Source organism: Lates calcarifer, linkage group LG16_LG22 (genome assembly GCF_001640805.2).
Source record: "Lates calcarifer isolate ASB-BC8 linkage group LG16_LG22, TLL_Latcal_v3, whole genome shotgun sequence".
Taxonomy (NCBI): Eukaryota; Metazoa; Chordata; class Actinopteri; family Centropomidae; genus Lates; species Lates calcarifer.
The window spans coordinates 8,030,757-8,051,294 of NC_066848.1; the positions used below are offsets into that span (position 1 = coordinate 8,030,757).

General features: G+C 40.0%; 2 protein-coding genes across 7 annotated transcripts in view; one reads left to right on the forward strand and one right to left on the reverse strand.

Annotated features, from left to right (window-relative positions):
- Positions 1 to 11,391, reverse strand: part of wu:fc17b08 (ligand-dependent corepressor) — a 31,635-nt gene extending 20,244 nt beyond the window's left edge. Inside the window, exons 1-6 of one of the 3 annotated variants that reach the window (XR_007814814.1) lie at positions 11,212 to 11,379; positions 3,631 to 3,696; positions 2,811 to 2,890; positions 2,296 to 2,428; positions 1,620 to 1,940; positions 1,398 to 1,494 (exon numbers count right to left, since the gene is read on the reverse strand). Coding sequence is in view for 2 of the 3 variants with exons in the window: in XM_018677691.2 (XP_018533207.1) it covers positions 1,398 to 1,494; positions 1,620 to 1,940; positions 2,296 to 2,428; positions 2,811 to 2,890; positions 3,631 to 3,696; positions 11,212 to 11,308 (794 nt within the window). In the remaining variant the exon portion in view is untranslated. Of the gene's footprint in view, positions 1 to 1,397; positions 1,495 to 1,619; positions 1,941 to 2,295; positions 2,429 to 2,810; positions 2,891 to 3,630; positions 3,697 to 11,211 lie in introns of all 3 variants that reach the window. The other 2 variants (XM_018677691.2, XM_018677701.2) reach the window with 2 other exon arrangements.
- On the forward strand, positions 10,069 to 18,655 carry morn4 (MORN repeat containing 4). 4 transcript variants are annotated; one of them, XM_018677857.2, is made up of 6 exons: positions 12,542 to 13,000; positions 13,963 to 14,036; positions 15,541 to 15,655; positions 15,748 to 15,857; positions 15,952 to 16,126; positions 18,340 to 18,655. In XM_018677857.2, exons 1-5 carry the CDS (start codon positions 12,864 to 12,866, stop codon positions 16,098 to 16,100), a joined length of 585 nt encoding a protein of 194 aa, XP_018533373.1. In that variant the 5' UTR covers positions 12,542 to 12,863; the 3' UTR covers positions 16,101 to 16,126; positions 18,340 to 18,655. The 4 variants fall into 4 exon arrangements, with proteins under 4 accessions (XP_018533383.1, XP_050932723.1, XP_018533373.1 ...); XM_018677867.2 differs by lacking the exon at positions 12,542 to 13,000 and adding an exon at positions 10,069 to 11,111 and having other exon boundaries at positions 15,952 to 18,655; XM_051076766.1 differs by lacking the exon at positions 15,952 to 16,126 and having other exon boundaries at positions 12,537 to 13,000.
- Positions 18,656 to 20,538: the final 1,883 nt, after the last annotated feature.

The following is a 20,538-nucleotide window of genomic DNA, read 5'->3' on the forward strand; positions in this document are numbered from 1 at the left end:
TTTAGATAGTTTTATAGAATAACTGCAATTTTTATCAATTTGAGGACAGTGTGTATGCTATATATCATATTCAATGTAAGATGAAATCAGAAGCAATTTAATTCTGCTAAGAATCATCATCATTTTTAGATTCTATCAGTTCTCAAAGCAGCAGAGAAAGAGAGCGCGAAGCCACTCTTGCTTAAATAATATTTTATAGGCACGTCAAGCCAAGCGGAGTATAACATAATCAAAGGGCTTTGGTTTCAAGGAAAACAAAAGAGAACCAAACTACAAAACAAAATAATACATTCTAGTTAGATATAGATATATTATCAAGTGTTTGACTGAATCAAGAATGAAATAAAATAGCAAGCTGTCTACAGAGACAAAATTGGAAATATGACCGTCTAATTTGGATGAATATTTTCTAATACTTGATACCAGTAACGATGCTCTACCAAATCATGTGCCATCATGTTTATTGTAAGAAGGTATGACTTGAAAACTACTTCTGTTGCCAACATAGTAACATATTTACATTTTGATATTAAACCAACTACCGGTAGATGCAATTGTGCAAATGTGAATGAATTTATTATATCACCTCTGCTACTATATTACTTCCATCACTGAGACTCTCCTGAGTGTTTAAATTCAAAAGTATATCTGCTCTCTACTGCATTTGTGCAGGGCTTCAGTCCTTTATTTATCCTGGAATCAGCTGCACTGGTTTATGTTTTTTTTTTTTTTTGGACAAAAAGTGTTAGGAATTGCATATAGTTGCAAGATTAGCAAGGCTATTAGTCCTGTGATCATCATCAGCAGGTGCTTTGCCAGACAATAATGAACAGAAACTAAACACAAGTCCAAACTAACAGAATCCTTTTAAGCCACAATAGCTCATAAACTAACATGTTGCTGCCCATGCAGACCCTTGCTGGTAATACCAGTGGCCTGTCAGACCAAAACTGAGGAGCAGGCAGCTGCATTAACTTAAAGTCTGCAGGGTAATTCATTCTGAATGATGCAAACAGCATCTTCTAGGACGCACTGGAGTGAAGTTTAAAAGCAGATTCAAGCAGCAGAAGCACATGGAGGATGTTTCCCTCTGTTGCAGTTTTATTATTTTTCTTTGTGGCAAAAAACACTTCTGTTAGCAAAACCCTGTTTGTTGTTGTTCATTTTCATCAAGCAACCAACTGGCTGAGTGATCTCCAATTTCAGGACTCAAATTTCAGGCCTCAGCTCATGCCCATGCAGTGATACCATTACACATAACCAATACAACATTTGTTAAAAAACTGAATTAATTCCAAATCCATTTTGTGATCATCCTAAACTACAACATATCCTGTAAAAAATTACGGCTTAAGGACTGGAGACTAAAGAGACAAAGAGAAAGAAACTTATCTTACCCCTTGAGCGTGGCTGTGGCTGGAGAAAGGCAGGGACTACGGACAGGCGGGTTGCTGCTATAGCGATTCTTTTTAATAGATAAGTCAAGGACTCCATCTGTAAAAAAAAGGAAGCAAAAGTCCATCTGAATTCAATGCTAAGTTCAGACTGGCCTATCACTAGTACACTAGTTCAGTCCTGAATAAGCTGCTCTGTTACAGATATGTTTAACTTCACACTACCTTGTTCGCTGGGCTCAGCCGGGGGCTTTTTGATGGTAAGGTCAAGGGGAGCATCCTGGTCAGCCATGAGGAGCTTGCTGAGGACGGGGTTCTGGTTGTGTGCAGGCCCAGCCAGGGTGGCAGCAGGGCTGGTGGAAGGAGGCGCCCCTGGGAGCAAGGGTGGGGTCGGCAGGCTTTGGTCAGAGCGAGGCTGAGAATCTGAGCAATTGTCCTGAGGGGAGCTGGTTTTTGAGGTATATTCGGCAGCAAACTGTCGAATCATTCTCTGAAGGATCTCACGAGCCACTACAGGAATGTCTGGGTCTGAGAAATTTGGCACATCTGGAAAGAAATAATACATGGTTAAAAAAAAAAAAAGTGCATTCCTTTACTGAGCTATAAGTGATTGTTATCAAAAATTACCAACCCAGTTTAAGCATGTTTTAGGAATAAGAACCAGTTTGTTAACATGCAAAACAAACTTACATGTAATGTAATGTAATTTTCCTTAAGCCATAAGAGCTTTAGTTGTTGCAATATTTTTCATGCAAAGATAAATGTAAACTTTAATGAAAGCTTTAAAAAAAATAAAACCCTAATAAGCAGTGATTGGTGTTGCCCATTTAGTCTGCAGGGAGTTTCATAACAAAAAATTCTAATGCACGTGGCTCACTCCATCACAGAGACATCGCCTCACCTTTTTTGCAGAGGACTGCATTGAGAAATTCCTCGGCTTGTTTCTCTAGTCTGCTGATTGTGGTCTGATCTTTTACCAGGAGAGGTTTGGGTGTATCTTCAAGCCCCTCGCTGCTTAAACCAATTAAGTGTTCCTGTCAAATGACAAAACCATGAAGTTAGTGTTGTCAGTCAGTCAATGGTCAGTCAGCGGTCTTCAGAGAACAGGATACAGGACACTGAGCAAAACAAAGTTATTTTATTCAGTTGGCTGATTTCACCTCAGATTAGATAATTAAGCAACAAAAAATTCTGCTAGGAATCCCTGATATATTTGAGAACACGCTGAAAGCACTACTAAAAGGCATCCACCTACCATCTAAGCCCTGTTAAAAAGTTCTGGGGCATTCCTAAAATTGTAGCTTCTGGATGTGATCTTCACCACCCTTTCACCATAAATATGAGAACCATAGTTGAAATTAATCCCCCCCCAGCTGAATGAAAAGCTCAGAGACAACACCAAAATGTAAGTCTTACCTTAACTTTGTCTCGTCTCAAACGACAGAACAGGCAGTTTTCATCAAATGACCAGTCAGACACTGCTGTTGGCTTTAAGTCTGTGGATACAAAACAGATGATCAACACCTTTGTGCTTTGGTTTTGTAATAAAAATAACAAACTCTTCCAATGTATGCCTAGTATGCATATAGTACATTTTGTTTGAAGATACTGTCTCTTTCTGCACTTTCACCAGCACAACCACCATACTGTCTAGCTGCATGTAGGATGCATCATAAAAAAAATAGTTCTGTTTGAAACCTGCAGTGTCCCACATTCAGTTTGAATCTAATATTTTTCAGAGCACAACTCAATGACAGAAATGTATGAGTGAAATGAATGAGTCAGCTACAATGAAATTGTTTTGACTTATTTTAGTGAAACTGACCGAATCAGGAACAGACAACTTAATTCTCAACAGCCTTCCTACCCAACTGCTTGCGTAGAAAAATTATTTGGACTTTGACAATCCTTTCACTGCAAATGTAATGAAAACTCAAATAATGGCCACTATTGTCTCACTAACATCATGCATTGTAAAAATGTCTGTAGAACACTGTAGACTTTTACACTGGCCCCACGCCATCCAAAACACCAACTTTGTTGGAACAAAAGGCATCTTCTCCTCTGCAGCCAGAGGGGCTGTCTTGTAGTGAATGTAGAGGGGTACCAGATGGTACAATGCAGTAGCATTGTCATATGAGCAGATAACAGATTATACTCAAAATTCCCATTCATGTCATTCATACATTTGTATGAGCATAGCCACTATTATAAAAACAATAAAGAGGATACTTACCCTTAAATAATTTTAGGTCTTCTACCAACTCTGGACCAAACAGACCTTCAAGAATGCTCTCAAAACCTGTGGAAAGACATGAAATTCAATAAAAATGTGCAGCTGTCAATGGTAATCATACAATAGCAAACTGAATACATATATATATTCTGACTGAGCTAAGATTTGTTAAGATTCTGTCCTAATTAAGGCGTATCATCTTTCACCCCAGGTTTTTACTTCAACAGTAAATATATGCACTCCATCCTCCTGTTGCCAAGCAACTAAAGCACCTACAGAGTTGGGAGTGACTGCACGTTGTAACATTAAAACGAAAACAGCCAGAAATAAGGCTGGTAGCTGATGGTGTCAAAGTGGCTATACAGTATCACAGAATGGGGATTCAATCATAACCAAATCATTCACACAGTTATGGTTTACAGTTAAGCAACTTACAAAATGCTAGCTGCAATAACAAGATATCACATATAAAGGCTAAGGAAAAATCTTTTATGCATTACTGGTGGTATCCTATAGTCCCAGCTGTTTGAAAGATATAGTACATTATGCTGCATAGAGCTTCACTTAACAGTGCATTAACACAATATGTAATGTCTGCTTACTGCCGCAGGGTCAAAATAACCACTCCAAAACCACTACATGCATTAAATCAAGCGCTAAAGAGGTCAGTGGTAACATCTGTCTTCTGAACTGGATCTTAAATGGAACAGTGCACTTTCCAAATGTGCTAGGCACAAATAAAAGGCCCAAAACAAAAACAAACCATTCCTACACAAAAAACATAAGATGATGTTAAAAAGCTACGTAAAACAACATATGCAATTTGTAGCACTCACAATAAGAAATATGTAGGCCTAAATGAAAATGAGAATCACAACTTAAATTAGCCAAATGTTTTGAAATTCATCTAACAACCCATTATAGTAAAAGGCCTACTTACAGTATGTTGTCACAGATAACAAGGGAGAAAGTTATCAGCCCTTACCATTCACGCTCTCCCTAAACTCACAGTGAATTCAGTAAAGACTGTCATCTGTTAAAATCCCCTCGCTCTGCTTCCCTACAAATTCCCACCCACTTCTCAACAGCCAAACATAAAGATCGGGGGGAGGGCAAGGCGGTGAAACATAGCCTTGCCTATAGCTGCAACGTGAGTCTGTTTCTGGGTTAGTGCACAGGACTTCAGCTGAAGCTATCCAATCCTATTTCTGAAATATTTCAGCGGCAGGGGGAGAAAAGTAGGTCATCCACTTTCGTTTGACAGAGCAGAGCTATGACATCAAACTACTCTTCAGGAATTCTGTTTAGGGCATTTAAAAATGTGTCATACTGTTAACCATGACTCTGAGGCAATATTAACAGTGTCCAACTGGCAGAGCATAGTGTGGTGTAGGTGGCTGATGAAAAGAACCTTTACACACAAACCTCACTTTGGGACCAGCAACTTAAATTTAGAAGAGGAAGCTGCCTCCATGTGCAATGAATAAAATATTGATAGCATGCATAGCTGTAATGCAAGCCCTACAAAATAAATGACTGAAGAAAAAAAAAAAACAGTGAACAGCCACATGAGCTGAATACAAACAACCACACATCACTGTACTGCATGCCCTACAATTAACTATAGTTGCCATATGTTAGAAATTTTTGGATGCAGTTAAACACAGCTTTTAAGGTGTATTTCTAATTTGAAGAGACGTTCACCAATGAATTATGCCAAAGGAGGGAATTAGGCTACTATTGAGCTGCTGCTATATACATGTGGTTTGATGTATGGCAATCAGATACAATAATAAGCACAGGGTATAGAGGTACAAAGTGATAATGAGAAAAATAAAAAAGGAGAGCCCAGTATCTTAACGCCTAATAATAATATTAAAACATATCCAGGATTAATGAAAAGACATTCAGGACAATGATATCAGGTTAATGAGGCTGGCGATCTTGATCCACTGCAAACATGGATGGAAAGCACACCTACAGGCCTAACTGCGACTTAGTCCTTTATCCAGAATTATGAGTGATTTTTTTACTGATTTTTTTTTAACTATGTGAAAGAGTTAGTCATGTATGTCAGTCATCTGGCTCTATATGAGTAATGATTCAAGAGCATTTTGCTATTTCCAACCCTTGCTGGCTTGTTTTGTTATTTACTCTAAATACATATTGCAGTTTGCCTCCAGGTAATTTATAGTAGAATGAGGGCACAGCTCAATTCAAACAGAGGTATGCTTAAATGAAAATGAAATGACATACCAAGAGTCTTTGCTGGAATGAAAAATGAATGAATGAAAATGTTTAACATATCTACTCTTTAAGCTGTCTGAGGTGGGCTTGGCTACAGGTAAACTAACAGAGAGGATTATGTGATTATGCATATGCACCTATCTCTGTAAGAGACAAGCTTTCCATGAAGGAAACCTGCTGACAATAGAGAAACTCCTCTTGGCCAAGTGAGTTTTCCAGATTTACTTCCACTGCTTAATATTCAGCCTAAATTTAAGTTAGGTTTGATTTAGGAGACCATAAAACCTCAGTTGCAGCTATACTTCAATGAAAGAATAAAGTACAAAGTGGAGTCAAATATATTGAATCAGAACTTTTACATTCTCAATTCAATGACTCTTGAGACCTCACATTTGTGAAAGTTAACACATTTCAAGACTTTACAAGGGAGTGCTTTCACCTTAATAAGTTAATTTGGTTCATTATAGTGTCCATACAGCTGATATGTCGTTTTCAGTACTATACATTTATAGGTTATGTGAGCATTAATGTTGGGGACTGTGGGTTGATATATGACTCAAGTTTTAAGCATCAGCCACCAACCTAGACCATGAAAAATTCTAGGAGGTCTCTTCATGGAGCTTATGTATGCTCATGGTGAACAACAACTCTGCCCAATCTGCCTTAGCCTTCTACTGACCTACATCTCTAGCCAATCACAGACAGGGAGAGAGGAAATATTTGGATTGTGTGACGCCCTTGTCCTTCCCACCAGCACTTAGAAAGAGAAATCCCTAGATCTAGGATCAGCTTAACCCCCCTAAATCCAAATGTTAACCTATGCTGTGCCTCACAGTGAACTGAACATAATGCGTGATAAAGCCCTCTTTACTGCTTATTGCTGGCCCTGCGCACTATATATGTTGGTAATATAGCTAAAAGGTAATTTTTCTTTCATCAGCTTTTGCACAAAATCACTGAGCAAGCCCCTTGTCATTTTTCCTGGCACTAGTTTCCTAGTGCCAGTGCCCAAAGCACAATATAACCATTGACGCTGCCTACAACTATTGTGCTTTTAGGAAATTCAATGATGTACCTAAAGAGGGAGGAGTAGTGTATTGATAAGAAGGCAAGCTGCTGGTTCCAAAAGTACTTTTAACATCAAAATTGCTGTTAGCTCCCATCTCTCCATGGTTTCAGAGATATTCTCTTCCTGGTGTGTATTTGCAGAAAAAGTTTTTCAATGGCTCAAAAAACACGTCATATTATACTTCAAAAGCCAGATGTAACTTTAGCTCAGTTCTACCCATGTTTGCCATGTTCACTTACAGACAACATTCATGAATCAGGTCAAAAGTTTTCACCTGACAAACCATATTATGGGATCATTCCAGCTTAATACAAATTTTGTACCCTTTCTGCCTGTATCCATGATGAGCCACAAGAAGACAATGTGTACATCTTAAATAACCTGCGATTTACAGAATAAAAAATGGTGACAAAATGCTAACATTTAGCCTCATAATGGGACTGCAGTGCTTCTTCTGCTTCTGGATGACCCACCCTTTCCTCTGCCGCTGTAGTGCTGAGGGTGTACAGTGCTGCATCAACCCCCACTCAACCCATCCCCCACTGTAACTACTGTACACATACGATCTCAGGAGGAGCGACCACAAGCTCACAGAACAGGAGCTTCCCTGAGCTCAAATCAATTTGTTGCCAAAATAAACCTTATTTCTTTGGCATCTTTAGTTACAGCCCATGGATGTACTAGAGGGATTGATGATCAACAAATTCTTTTATATTTAATGCTGCATCATGCTTTGAAATCGTACCAATGTTCAGACTGTGATGCTCACGGGAGTATTATTTTGTATGAAGAGAGTGATCAATGCTATGCTATGCTACGAAGATGTGAGATAGGGCTGGGGGCTGAGGTTGAGTGCAGAGATGACAAAGTTGCACAAATTAGTTGAACCAAAGTACATGCCTAGTTTCATCCCAAGTCAGCTCATCACACTGAGACCACGGCTAATTGCTTAACCATCTAAAAAGCTTTCACTGTTGCCTACCGTGCTACGGCAAAAAAAGGAACTCAACAGTCAAGTCAACAGTCAAGCTTAAACATTATATGTGCAGTGATTTGGCTACTACATGTTGTGTTCATTATAAGCAATATACAGTGGTTGGATCAGGCTATACATCAGGCAATGACGTGGCAGCTTTGAGCCACATCTGCAGTAAAAAAAAAAAGCATGAATATTAAATGTGATATGATGCAAACTGACAGTCAAATGGTGTAATGCTGCACAAAGCATAACTTTGAATAACAAATATGAGACCACCATGATTTAAAGCAAATATTTTAAAAAGATGCATGCAAACACATGCACACTCCAGCACACACACACAGACAACACACAATTAAAGATGGTGCATTTCATATGAAACATTAAAGCGGTTGGTCATGTTTCACAAAATGTCAACAAACCTCAACCAGCTCTTTTTGCAAATTAGGAAAATGTAAGCCAAAAGCACATCACAAGGGGTATGCTGAAATTTAAATTATAAACAAGACAGTCTGCCTGGTGTCAATATTTGCTTATTTGTTTGAGCAAATCCCCAATCCCACTCACCCACATGTCAAATGCAAGTATGAATAACTAACATTCCAGGCACTTTCAAATGTCAGCTGGTACTGTTTCAGTCCAAATTTTCCCAAATCCAGACAGAACACACATTTCAGCCACACAGTTTGCATCTGGGGGCTGATGGACCATGAACACATGTATAGGCAAACATACAGACAATTGTTTCAGCTGTTCTGTGGGACAATTGCCCTTGTCTCTGCCCTGCAGTTTCACTGCTCACATTAAATACACAAGGACAAAATGTCCATTTCAGCGTCAGCAGGGTGGTGGTGGCGTGCAGCCCTCTCCACCAAAAAGCCAAACAAAAGTATGTCCTTGTTGTCATGGACAGAATATGCCATTCTGCAGCCAGCAGACTGATGTTATTGTCATGTACTCTGCAGCTTTACAATTATAACCCAAACACAAGGGACATTTGTTGGTCATAAAGGGGGGAACTGACTAACTGAGCAACCCTGGGTCTAGAGCTAGTGACTAGTCAGACAGCTATTATTTTCTCCATTTTCTTTTCAATGATGAGCATACAGCCCACCTTGTATTGTGGTCTCTTAGCTGCAATAAGTTTGTGCTGGATAAATCCACACATATCACTATCCAAACTGAGCATCCTATGTAAAATAGGTGGGATAAAGCGCCAGTGGTCCTTTGTGCAGTTACAGCCCTACTGTTACAACAAAGAATGCAATGTTCATACATCAAACATAATGCTGGACTTAAACTTTGGTAAGCTGATCTATGACTGACAGTCATGAGCAGCAAGCTGACAGCTTTATCTGATCTATTAACATTGTTTTGCTGCACTTTCTCTTTCTAATTATGAAGTCAGCATCTAGCCTGCCCTAAATAAGCGTGAGTTGAAAATACAAACAAGGAACTACACCACTGACACATTTGCTGTTGCTGCTTCCTGAAACTCCACGAGTATGCGGTTCACACACATAGACCATGCCTTGTACATACATCACACATTCAATAAGACTATAAATGGCAGCCACTTTCAGTGAGATTGATTTAATGTGACATTTTGAGATCAGCAGTGTCAGAAGTAGCATTCCTGGTTTCAAATGAGTTTTTGTGTCCTGTGGTTTAAATCCAGATTTACTCTCTGCCAGCAAACACTGGGGTCAATTAATGTTTGTTGTTGTTTATGTAATATTTAAGCAACTCTCTGTTCCTCATTTGCATTCAATCTGTGTGTGATGGTGAAGAGTGTCTACATTGACTGTTGCTATGTAACTGAGTCACAAGAAGGAGGTTGCCAAGGCATGGATTTAAAAATGGCCTTTCTATCTTCTTCAAGCCCTTCCCTCAAACTGAGTAAAACTACTAGTGTAAATGTAAACAGAATAAAACCTAATATTGCCAATATTAATATGCTACATTAATCAAGCATTTCAGAAAAAGGACAAAACCGAAAACAGAAATGTCTGCAGTCATAAAGCAGCTTTGTCAAACTGTTTCCTCTGTTTCTTTGACTTCACTTGAAGCAGAGTAACAACTTGGAAAACCAAGGCTACAGGTTATGTCTACCTGACATTTCTGAGAAGTAACACTGCATTGTTTGTAATAAACAGTATGTTCAGCAGCAGGACTGTAATCCTTCATAGTAGAGTATACAGCACCATAGACCATTGGGGATATATTTGAGATGTAGTTAACTTGTATACTTAATGTACTTACATGCTATCAGCTCTGTGAGGCAGTACTTGGGCACTGTAGAGCATTATACCTGCTTAAGCAGGTATTATGTTTACCACGGCCATCATCTTAGTTTAGCATGCTAGCATGGTAACACTTGCTAATTAGTACTAAACACAGTGCAAGTACAGCTGAGACTGAAGGGAATATTAGTTTTGAAGATATTTAGAAGACATCTGCAAGCGTAGGACCAACAGACCAATAAACCATGCCACCAGCATGGCTAAATATCCCCCAGCCCAAGCCCTTACAGTGGGTTATGTACTGTTCTGCTAGCTCCTACTGATGATATCTCTTTAGCTATGCTATTACAAAATTATAGTTTAGCTTCAACTCCCATCCTCCGGCCCCACACAGATGTACACAATTCAATGAGCTTTAAAGCTTAAATCAACAACTGCCCTTTAATTACTTGTTTTGTGAAGCCACTCACACTAACTAACGTTAGACGGTAGAGAAGTTTATTAGTCTCTCGTCGTACATGAAAACTCGCACAGCAGTAGGGTCTCAACCACTTCCTCAATGCAGTAATGCGCGCCCACGGGAGGTGTTAAGAAGGAAAACAAGTAATCTAAATGTTAACTGAAAACATCTACCACGGGCATATGTCGCCCTCCCCCCATCCAAAATACAGTATCATCATACGGGGACGCGCAGGGCTTTTTGGCCGACGCAACGCCTAGTGACACTCCCTTTAAAACAAGCACGGGTGCCCTTTAAACAAACTAACCTTACGCCAGTAGATAACTAAAGTCTACAGTTCGAATTTAGGAACAATAAAAACAGAAAGGAAACCCAAGAAATAGCATAACACTGTCACAAACTGCAACATTTAACCAACTGGTCTGGCTGGCTACCGTGAGTAGGAAACAGTGGAGGACAAAAAGTCGCTCGGAGATGCCCCAAGTGAGTCCGGTAATAGATGGTTATTTACACCGTTAACGGTCACACAGAGGCGAAATTCATCCTGCAGAATTGTACAATGTGTAACTGGCATTATCCTTACCTACACAGTGAATAAGTTTGTGTCGCCACGAGTCAAGTTCCTGCCGAAAGCCGCGCCTCTCGATTGTGCATTGCTGCCTTTTACACTGACTCGCCATTTTCTATCGTTCTTGTCTGGCGGGCACCAGCACGGGAAGAGGAAGCACTCGGCTCTGTGAACGCGCGTGACTCTGTGTCGGAGAGGAAACCGCTCCCGAGGGAAATGATCATATGTTTCATACACTGAGAGCAACCAAACTAATTAGACCAGATAAATATGTCAGTCAGTAACTCAGTAAAATAAATATACAAATAAATAAATAATATATAAATAATATGATAATGTAAACACCGACAACAACGGCGTTTCCCCTTAAAAAGAAACAATGTTTTGTAAAGGGACATACCTTTTGCAGTTGATATCAAATCAAATGTGGCTGAAGTATTTTTCATTTACAAGGTTTGTAAATGTGTAGCACAGGTTGGGCCTCTACCCAAGGCTGAATTACCAACCAGGCAGGAGTGGGCAACCACCCTGGTTTACTATATGGCAAATAGTGTGTGGTAATTGGATTAATTGGCAAAAATAAACTGAAGTGGTTGGGCCTCGAGGTAGATCCTGTATTTTTAAACAGTGCTTTCAGCACAGCTCTGATGATGGCAACTACTCAATGGATTGCCATGAAATTTTGTACATTTGTGGTTCCCAGGGGATTGATCCCATGGATGTATTAGGCTAATAGATACAATATGATAATAATAATGTTATAATACATACATGATGTATCCTACTGACTTTGGTAATGCCCAGTCTTTTCCTCTAGTGCCACCATGACGTTGATAACTGGCCAAGGTTGCATATGCTAACATGCTGGGGAACATAGTAAATTCCAACAAAAATGCATGGCATGAGGTGGTTTATGAAGCCTCTCTACCATCTGACAGGCATTTCTAATTAAGTATACTAGTGCCTCAGTTGGATTTTCAGGAAGAGAAACAACTAATAATAGCCTAAATAGCCCTATGCATTAGTGATATATTATTATCCATATATACAGTTCATAGCCTGTGGCTTACACATTGCACATAATGTAGCCTCCTAGACTACAGACAAATGAAACTGTGGGTTTTCCTCTCAGCTGTACTGTTGAGTAGCTCAAGAGGCTTCAGAAAATGCCCCACAGCCTTATATAAATATGTCTGCCTCGTATGTAAGCCGTGGTACACTAGGCCAATCAGAGAAAGTTTTCAATGAGAGTCAACAACAGTCATGCAATGAAATAGCACGGCAGTCACGCTGAGATGATGCTGTTGTAGTGTTGCCTTTAAGTGCCGTCGGAGTTATTGCAACACTGATTTTTAGCGCGCTTGACCGTCATCACGAACAAGACCAAAAAAAAGTAAATACGGCATGTAAGAGGGAATTTTTTTTGTAAAAATGCTAACTCAGTTTGTGGGTCAACGGCCACGTGAAGCAGGTCAAAGAATATGACGTGTTTATTTTACTCAGTTTTACGCAGTTTTCATTTAGCTGTTGTGAAACTGCTGCTCTTCTCAATTTCTCAAATAAAACAGCGGCCACTAAAACGCTTTTGCTTCAGAGTTTGTGACCAAGATCTGTGATCTGTGACCAAGCTCACGCACTCGAGGCTTGTGTGAATAAGCTTTAAGACGATGGACAACGATGTTGGAGCTTACGGGGAGCACCTGAATGCAGCATACGTTTCTCAGCCGGTGTTTTTGTATTTTTACGCCCATCTGGTCTTGTACGGCGGTTTCCATGCTTCAGAGACGACAAACGTAGCGTCCAGGTAAACGATAGCGTTAATAGGTGATGTCGCTTTTCTCTTTTTGTTGTGTTGCCATAGGGTACAGTCGGTTTACATGGGTTTGTCATTAAAAGCGACAGTCTATTCTACAACATGTATGTAAAGGCTGCACTGAATCGAAACATAAATTGACAGCCAGAGTTAAATGTTGATAATAACAGTCTTCAGTCTTGGTGTGAGCTGGTGAATTATTTATTAAATGGCGACCGCATGGGTAAAACTACACCTGACTGCCATTCTGTAACACACTGTCATTTCTTTTAAAGCAAGAGGTATACACAACAATATTTTTTAAATGGTCACCATGCAATAAGCCTTTCACGTTTTCCAGTCTATCCCTTTACGGAGGCCGCTTTGTTCAAGTATGCTTTTAAAAAACTGGGTTTACACCACGAACATAAACTGGACATTAAACATGTTTCTTGGACGGACAGTTATAGGATTCGGTCTTGTCTTTATCCTTTGACCCTACCCTCATTTCAAGTTCAAGTACACTAACATGCACCTACACCAAGGCTCTTCCCCACAACAACAACTTTGAAAATAATGTACTCTCTATTTGAACTGACTAACTACAGAAATTACATAGTGCTTACATGAGGCTGAATGGTAGTATGCTTTTAAAAAACTGGGTTTACACCACGAACATAAACTGAATGGTAGTATGCTTTTAAAAAACTGGGTTTACACCACGAACATAAACTGGACATTAAACATGTTTCTTGGACGGACAGTTATAGGATTCGGTCTTGTCTTTATCCTTTGACCCTACCCTCATTTCAAGTTCAAGTACACTAACATGCACCTACACCAAGGCTCTTCCCCACAACAACAACTTTGAAAATAATGTACTCTCTATTTGAACTGACTAACTACAGAAATTACATAGTGCTTACATGAGGCTGAATGGTAGTGAGACTAATGTGTGTTTGTGTTGTAAACAGGAGTGTCATGACTCTGACCAGAGGATCTTTCACCTATGCCAGTGGGGAGGAGTACCATGGCGAGTGGAAAGAAGGCAAGACATTTTTGCAGTCAGTTTTAAATAAAGTTTGTGTGCAAGCATTAACTAGAGAGATGAGACAGTCTTTCAAACGGTGGCCATATGCACTGCAACATAAGAAAACACTTGTAAACAGACAAAGCACAAGCAAATTAAGAAGACATCTTCATCAGCACATGTGCTGCAAGTGTGCACAACACAACCAAATACATAAACAAGTGGCACAAGTGACAACGTAAGTGTTTCCAGGAGACATAAAAAGTGATGAACCCAGCTGGGACATGCTTGTTTTTCTGTGATTTGTGACTTATGGGTTTACAAATCAGTGGTGTCAGAAAATATGAATATATAGATACCTGCAGTAATATCTGAATTTGAAAGTCACAAAACATTGAACAACAAGCGCGTGCCAGCCAGATAATGTTGTTATATTCAGGAGAGGCTGGGATCCAGTGGAAGTAATAATGGCAGCAAATGTCTCAGGTTTTCTGTTCATGAATCTGCACAGATGTGTGCATACTAGAAAGTTAAATCTTTCAATGAAGAGGACATGTCTTCTTGAAATTCACCTATTGCAAATTTATGAGGATGTTAGCACTACTTAAACTATCTGTCTCTCACACACGCACAGTGATGCTAGTGACATGTAAGCTCAAGCTATTTAGTCAAATCCCAATTAGCCAGCATTGGCGAAGAGAGCCAGATTTACCAGCCCTGGCTTTGTCAAATCTTCTGGATTAGACTTCGGACCTGTTTGGGAAATCTGGGAGAGTCCTCTGTCAGCTGCTGTTGAGAAGCCAAATCAATCGAAACACCAGGAACAAGAGCATCTGGGGCATCAGGTTCTCAGCTGCTCTTAAGTCACTGAAAATACCTGTCACGCTACTTTTAACTGGTGTTTTCCTTCACCCTTCAGAGAGAACTTTGTCCCTTTTTTCAGTATGGAAATTGTGGGTGTTTGCCCTCTGACATGATTTTGAGCTTCAGTAGTGGATCATAGGGAATGCAAGTACATTCCTTGACTGTTTTTCAAGAAGAAATCCCTGCTAAAAATCTGATGGATTACAGTGCTGTAATTCCCACCGCACAGGAGGCAGATGGGACTCCTAATTCAGTAGTAAATCTTTAGCTGACAGTGTGTGTGTGTGTGTGTGTGTGTGTGTGTGGTGGTGGTGGTGGTAATGGGGGTGGTGGGGGTTAACTTAAATCCCAGCACGTACTGACTCATGTGACATATGTAGTGGCTCTACAATACCAAGTGAATATAAAGCCCTTAGTCGCATTGCAAGTTCAAATGTCATACTCAGCTGGTCAGCTTACAGTACGTTACGCACTATTACGAAAGAGTAATCTGTAAGAGACTAAGTGGTTAGATGAGGCATGATGAGATAAAATGTGAATTGCCACGTGGTATCAAGGTCTCTTGTCAAGGCTGCTGGTCTCGACAGGATTTCCTGAGTTTCCATCATCTGTTTGATGTTTGAGCCATCACTCACTCCGATGGTGTGCAACTTTCCAGGTCGGAGGCATGGTGTTGGTCAGCTCAAGTTTCAGGATGGAACCTGCTACACTGGCCAGTTTGAGAATGGACTCTTCCACGGCTCTGGTGTACTGCTCTTCACAGATGGATCAAGGTATGTGAGCAAGAGTGAGACAAAAAAGAAAGTAAGTTTTGTCCTTAGTCAAAAGTTACAAATGACACCCTGCTCTCTTTTCATCACATCAGGTATGAAGGAGAATTTGCACACGGAAAGTTTCAAGGGACAGGAGTCTTCAGTCGATATGATGGCATGAAGTTTGAAGGGGAATTCAAAGACGGACGTGTTGAGGGATATGGTAAGTCTGTTACACCACTGGAACAGTTTGTCCATCAAGATGTCAATATTATCTCTCTGTGGTTGGCCATAGTGTCCTGTGTCTGTGCCTCCAGGGCTATTGACTTTCCCAGATGGAGCTCATGGTGTCCCACGAAATGAGGGCTTGTTTCAAAACCACAAGCTGCAGAAGAGAGAGAAGTGCCCCGGGGTGGTGCAGCGTGCGCAGGCTTCAGCCTCTAACGCTCGCAGTCTGGCACTTTGACCGTCATGGACCCTGATGGAGACACGGTCAGGGTTCCAGCACCTTTCAAGAGGGCCTCAGGGATGTGTACTTGTATACTCCCCTCCAGCTCTTCTCTCTGTGTTTTTCTCTCTTTTTCCACCATCACTTTCTTTTCTCTTTTTCTGCATCTTCCTTGCTTCGCTTGGAATGCACATACAGTTTGACCAAACAATGGCTCTCTGTATGACTGACTTGAAATGCACAACACCATGAAGCACACCTTTAACTTCACAAGTCACGGAAATAGCAAATGCTGCTGTTTCTCTCATGTTCTGTTTCTTGTACTCAGTGTCTTAGTGCTTTAAAACAGTTAGCTTTCATACAACAAAAAAATGAATATGGGAGACCTCTTCTTCTTACCATGTTATTGCACATCTGGTAATTTAAAGAGGTTTTTTCTCCTGCATTAGGAGGAGGTTTAAAGTAAGGTATGTCAAAGACTTTAGTTAGTAATTAGATAACATCACTTAAAAAATGCTGCAAGCCATTACAACAGAGCACCCTGTGGAGTTTTTGACCGGTGGAGCAATGTTTTCACTAATGGGTTCCCATTATGTTTTTATAATGTACGGGCATGAGGGTGCACATGCACGTGCACAAGCATGTGGGCAACACTACACACGTTCTTGCCGATGATACACAGTGTTCTGCTTATGGACAGTTGGTGGTGGTAAGGAACAAAGAAACGTAGCAATGCGCCCACAAAGCCAGTGAAGAAGACTGCAAGCTAGGAAACATGAATCTGAACAATGCAATCAAATATTTAACAAAATTGGCTTTACCAATGTTTTAATCGGGAGGAAATACATTCAACATATTTGTTAGGTCTCGAAGATATAAACAATGTGTTTTGGTGAGGAACAGTGAATGTAAACAGAACTTTTGTTTGTTTACAAATACACTCCACAGGGCCCCTTTAAAATCTCATCTCAATGAACAGTGCTGCTGCAAACTTTATTATTCAAGGAATGCATTTAGTCGCTGGTGTTTCTCCTTTTAGAGGATCAGTGTTCACATTTGCCTTAAAAACAATAATAATGGTGTAAGAGTATAGTTCAAGGGTGTCCATCTGAAAATCAGATGACGCACATTTCCCTCTCCTTCCCTTCTCCTCTGCATCATTCGCCCTAAGGTGTCTGTCAGCCTAATGAATTTGAGATTGCCTTCAGTCCGAGAGATACGTTGCTAAGCTGGTGCTGAGTTTCACCTCCCATCACTTGTAAGTCCAGCAGCTCTCCTCTCTCCAATAAACCTCCCACTCCCTGTGGAAATCTTTGCAGAGGAGATTTAACTCACTTGAATAATTCTCTCATTTTCCCCTGTCTAACCTGAATACTCTGAGGACTGGACATCCTCAAATTAATAATCATAATCAAATGCATTAGCTTAGGGACATATATCCTAATTGAGGCAGCTGAATGAAAGAATTTATAAATCAGACATGTATTTAAGAGTATGTAATTCTAATGTATGTGTTTTTCTGTGAGGTGTATAGATATTAATTGTCATTGATTGTATTTGTTCTGACCTTTCAAACAAATTAAGAGCAAAAGGTTTTGATTGGTCAGGTAGAAAATGGTGTCACTGAGTTATTTAAGACAGTGTGGTTGAGTATTTTGAGGTGTTAAAAATGTATTAACAGTTCATGCCAATCATAGGTACTCTATGATTACAGATGAATTCAGTGCATTTTAACTGTTCATAGGCCTTACAAAGCATTTGTAAATGTGGCTTGTCTAGGGTTGCTTACACAGCACTTCAACCAAAGACAATCAAATGATATTAAAGGTGAGGAAGCCTGGAACATGTGTTATTACTTACAGCTGAACAATAAAGACAAATCAATATGGACACATCCACCTGGGGCTTTAGTGCGAAAGGACCTAAGATTAAACAGGGAACTGATATGAGATTCTGTTGTAAATATTCCTGAAGTCTCTAGCCTGGATTATTTGCAGTTGCCGATTTTCATTGTTGTTATATTCTATGATGGAAAAAAAAAAATCAATACTCTTGCTTGCTTTGAATACCCCCTTCAGTACAGCAGTGTGCTACAAAGCACAATCGGAAAGAATTAAGATGACAGAAAAGCAGACCGGTGCATGCGTCAATACTGCTATCTACAAGCACACAATAATACTTTAATGTTTGCTGTATGTGAAAAGTTTATGCTGTATTTCAAATCATGTAATAGTATTTTTCCTTTCCACTATGTCAGAGACAGCACCTGCTCAAGCCTTCTTTGCCTACACACTCCTGCCTGAATGGAACTGAATACAATGGAATATCACATCCATTTCCAACTGGAAACAAATGGTGCTTTAAAAGCGTGCCTGTCCAGACTTTCACCTGCCTGGAAAATATCATTGCCATGGTTACCTTTTTTTCAGTAACAATATAATGTTGCTTTGAGTGCTCTTAGAGAAAACTACTGCACAGTATCCTCTCATTCTCCTGGAATAGCTCTGAATATGTATCACTTAGGTGGTAAACAGTTGATGTGTTTAATAAAGCCTTGTGTTGAAAAATAAAAACATGTTTTTCATTGGGTATCACTGCATTAGGTTTGGACATAGAGACATAAAAAAGTAGTTAATTTATAGAGGATTATACAACCTTTTCTGATGTTTTAACACAGAGGCTGAAATGTGCAACATTTGCAGCCCTAGGAGGAAGTTTAACTGTTTCATGGATAAACAGGTTCCTCTGGTTTTTGGCCACTACACAGTACAAAGCACAAGCCTCCAGTTCTCCCATCCCCCTTCTCACGCTACACCACTCCAGCCCTCAGCAACATCACAGCACAGCAGCACACTGCTTGTAGTTCACATGGAATCAAAAACGACAGAACTAAAGCTGTAAAACATGTATGAGTCCAACAGATTTATGAGAGGAGCCTGTTTTTCTGTCTGATACATGAACTATATTACATTGACAATTATTGTGTAGTATCTCTGTTAGGGTCAGGTTGACAAAATAAATGACAACACTTGTATGTAGAGTGTATAACCGTGTATTCTGCATTGCATGTGTCTCTACTAAAGTCCCTGACAGTTACACAGGCTTGCTTGGAACAGGAAATGTTGTGCATGGCTGATAATGTATCTAATGAGTTGTCTACAGTGAACACATTGTTTTTTTAACAGAAGATTGTAACTGCATGCTTCCAAATCAGCATTTTACTTTCACATTATGTAAAATCCAGCAGCGGCACATTATTTGTTGAACAGAATGTGCTCACAAAATGAATGGCTATATGTATATTGACTAACCACATAAACAACTACATTGTAAGCAGGGAAGCAGGAGGTTGGTTTCCCCAGTGTGAATGACTAACCTCCCTCAGGAACATTTGAGCCACTGATGATAGAAGGAAAATATGTCCACTGAGCTCCCCTTGAATCCCTGACTTTAGCGGGGGGCATACCAGCCATCTCTGCTATCGTCAGCTGACATCTCAAACACAGTCCTACTGTGTGCTCTGGCCTTGTCTGTCACCTCGATAAAACAAGGACTTCTTGATGTATATTCAAATGCAGCCTCTGTGCAACGCTATGTATTAATATTATTCAACTTCCAAAAGCATCACAAATCACATATGAAACATCCATGAGAGTGCTCCTAGGATCATAAAGCTCTTTAGTGGAGGATACCAAAGCCAAAGCTTAACAAAAGGTTTGAGAAATGCTGGTTTGTTCCCTCCGTCTCCGTGCCTTTTTAAGATAAGCAGATCATTTTGAATCCATCACATCCAGGCTGACATTTTCTAGTGTCAGAGTTCAGACTAATCTCAGATCTTAACAGCCCTCGAAAGGCAGATTTTGTTGGTGAGGCTTCATGTCCATAGGATAATGTATATATACTCAGTATGACATACACAGCCCTACAGAATGTATTTTGAACCTGAGACAGATAGCATGAATAGATGTACATCTTTTTTACGCTGCACTATTCACTCCTCTCTTGAGGTTTTCAGGTGGCATCAGTCCCACCTCCTTCAGCTTCTCCAGCCTCTGCAGGGTCTCCATGATGTCAAACTGCCATTGTTTTACCTGCTGTACTGCTGTCACTCCCTCCTGTAACACAGTTCATACTGTCAGTTTGTTTGCATTGAATCATATTGTATGTACATGCAGCATTGAGATATGAACCACAGCATGTTGGCTTCTGATAGGGAATCAGTAAGTATCCTTTGAAGGAACAGTTCAGTATTTTGGAAAATGTTGACACCGCTCTCATATCTCTACATTAAAAATAAGGCCACAGTCAGCAGGCTTAAGCTTATCTATTCTAAAAAATATATATTATATCTGTATATATTATTTGGGCAATGTAGAGAAGGGAACAAGGTGGGAGAGCAAGGATTTTGACACTTCACAAAGGTCCCTGGCTGGAATTGACCTGTGGATGTTGTGAG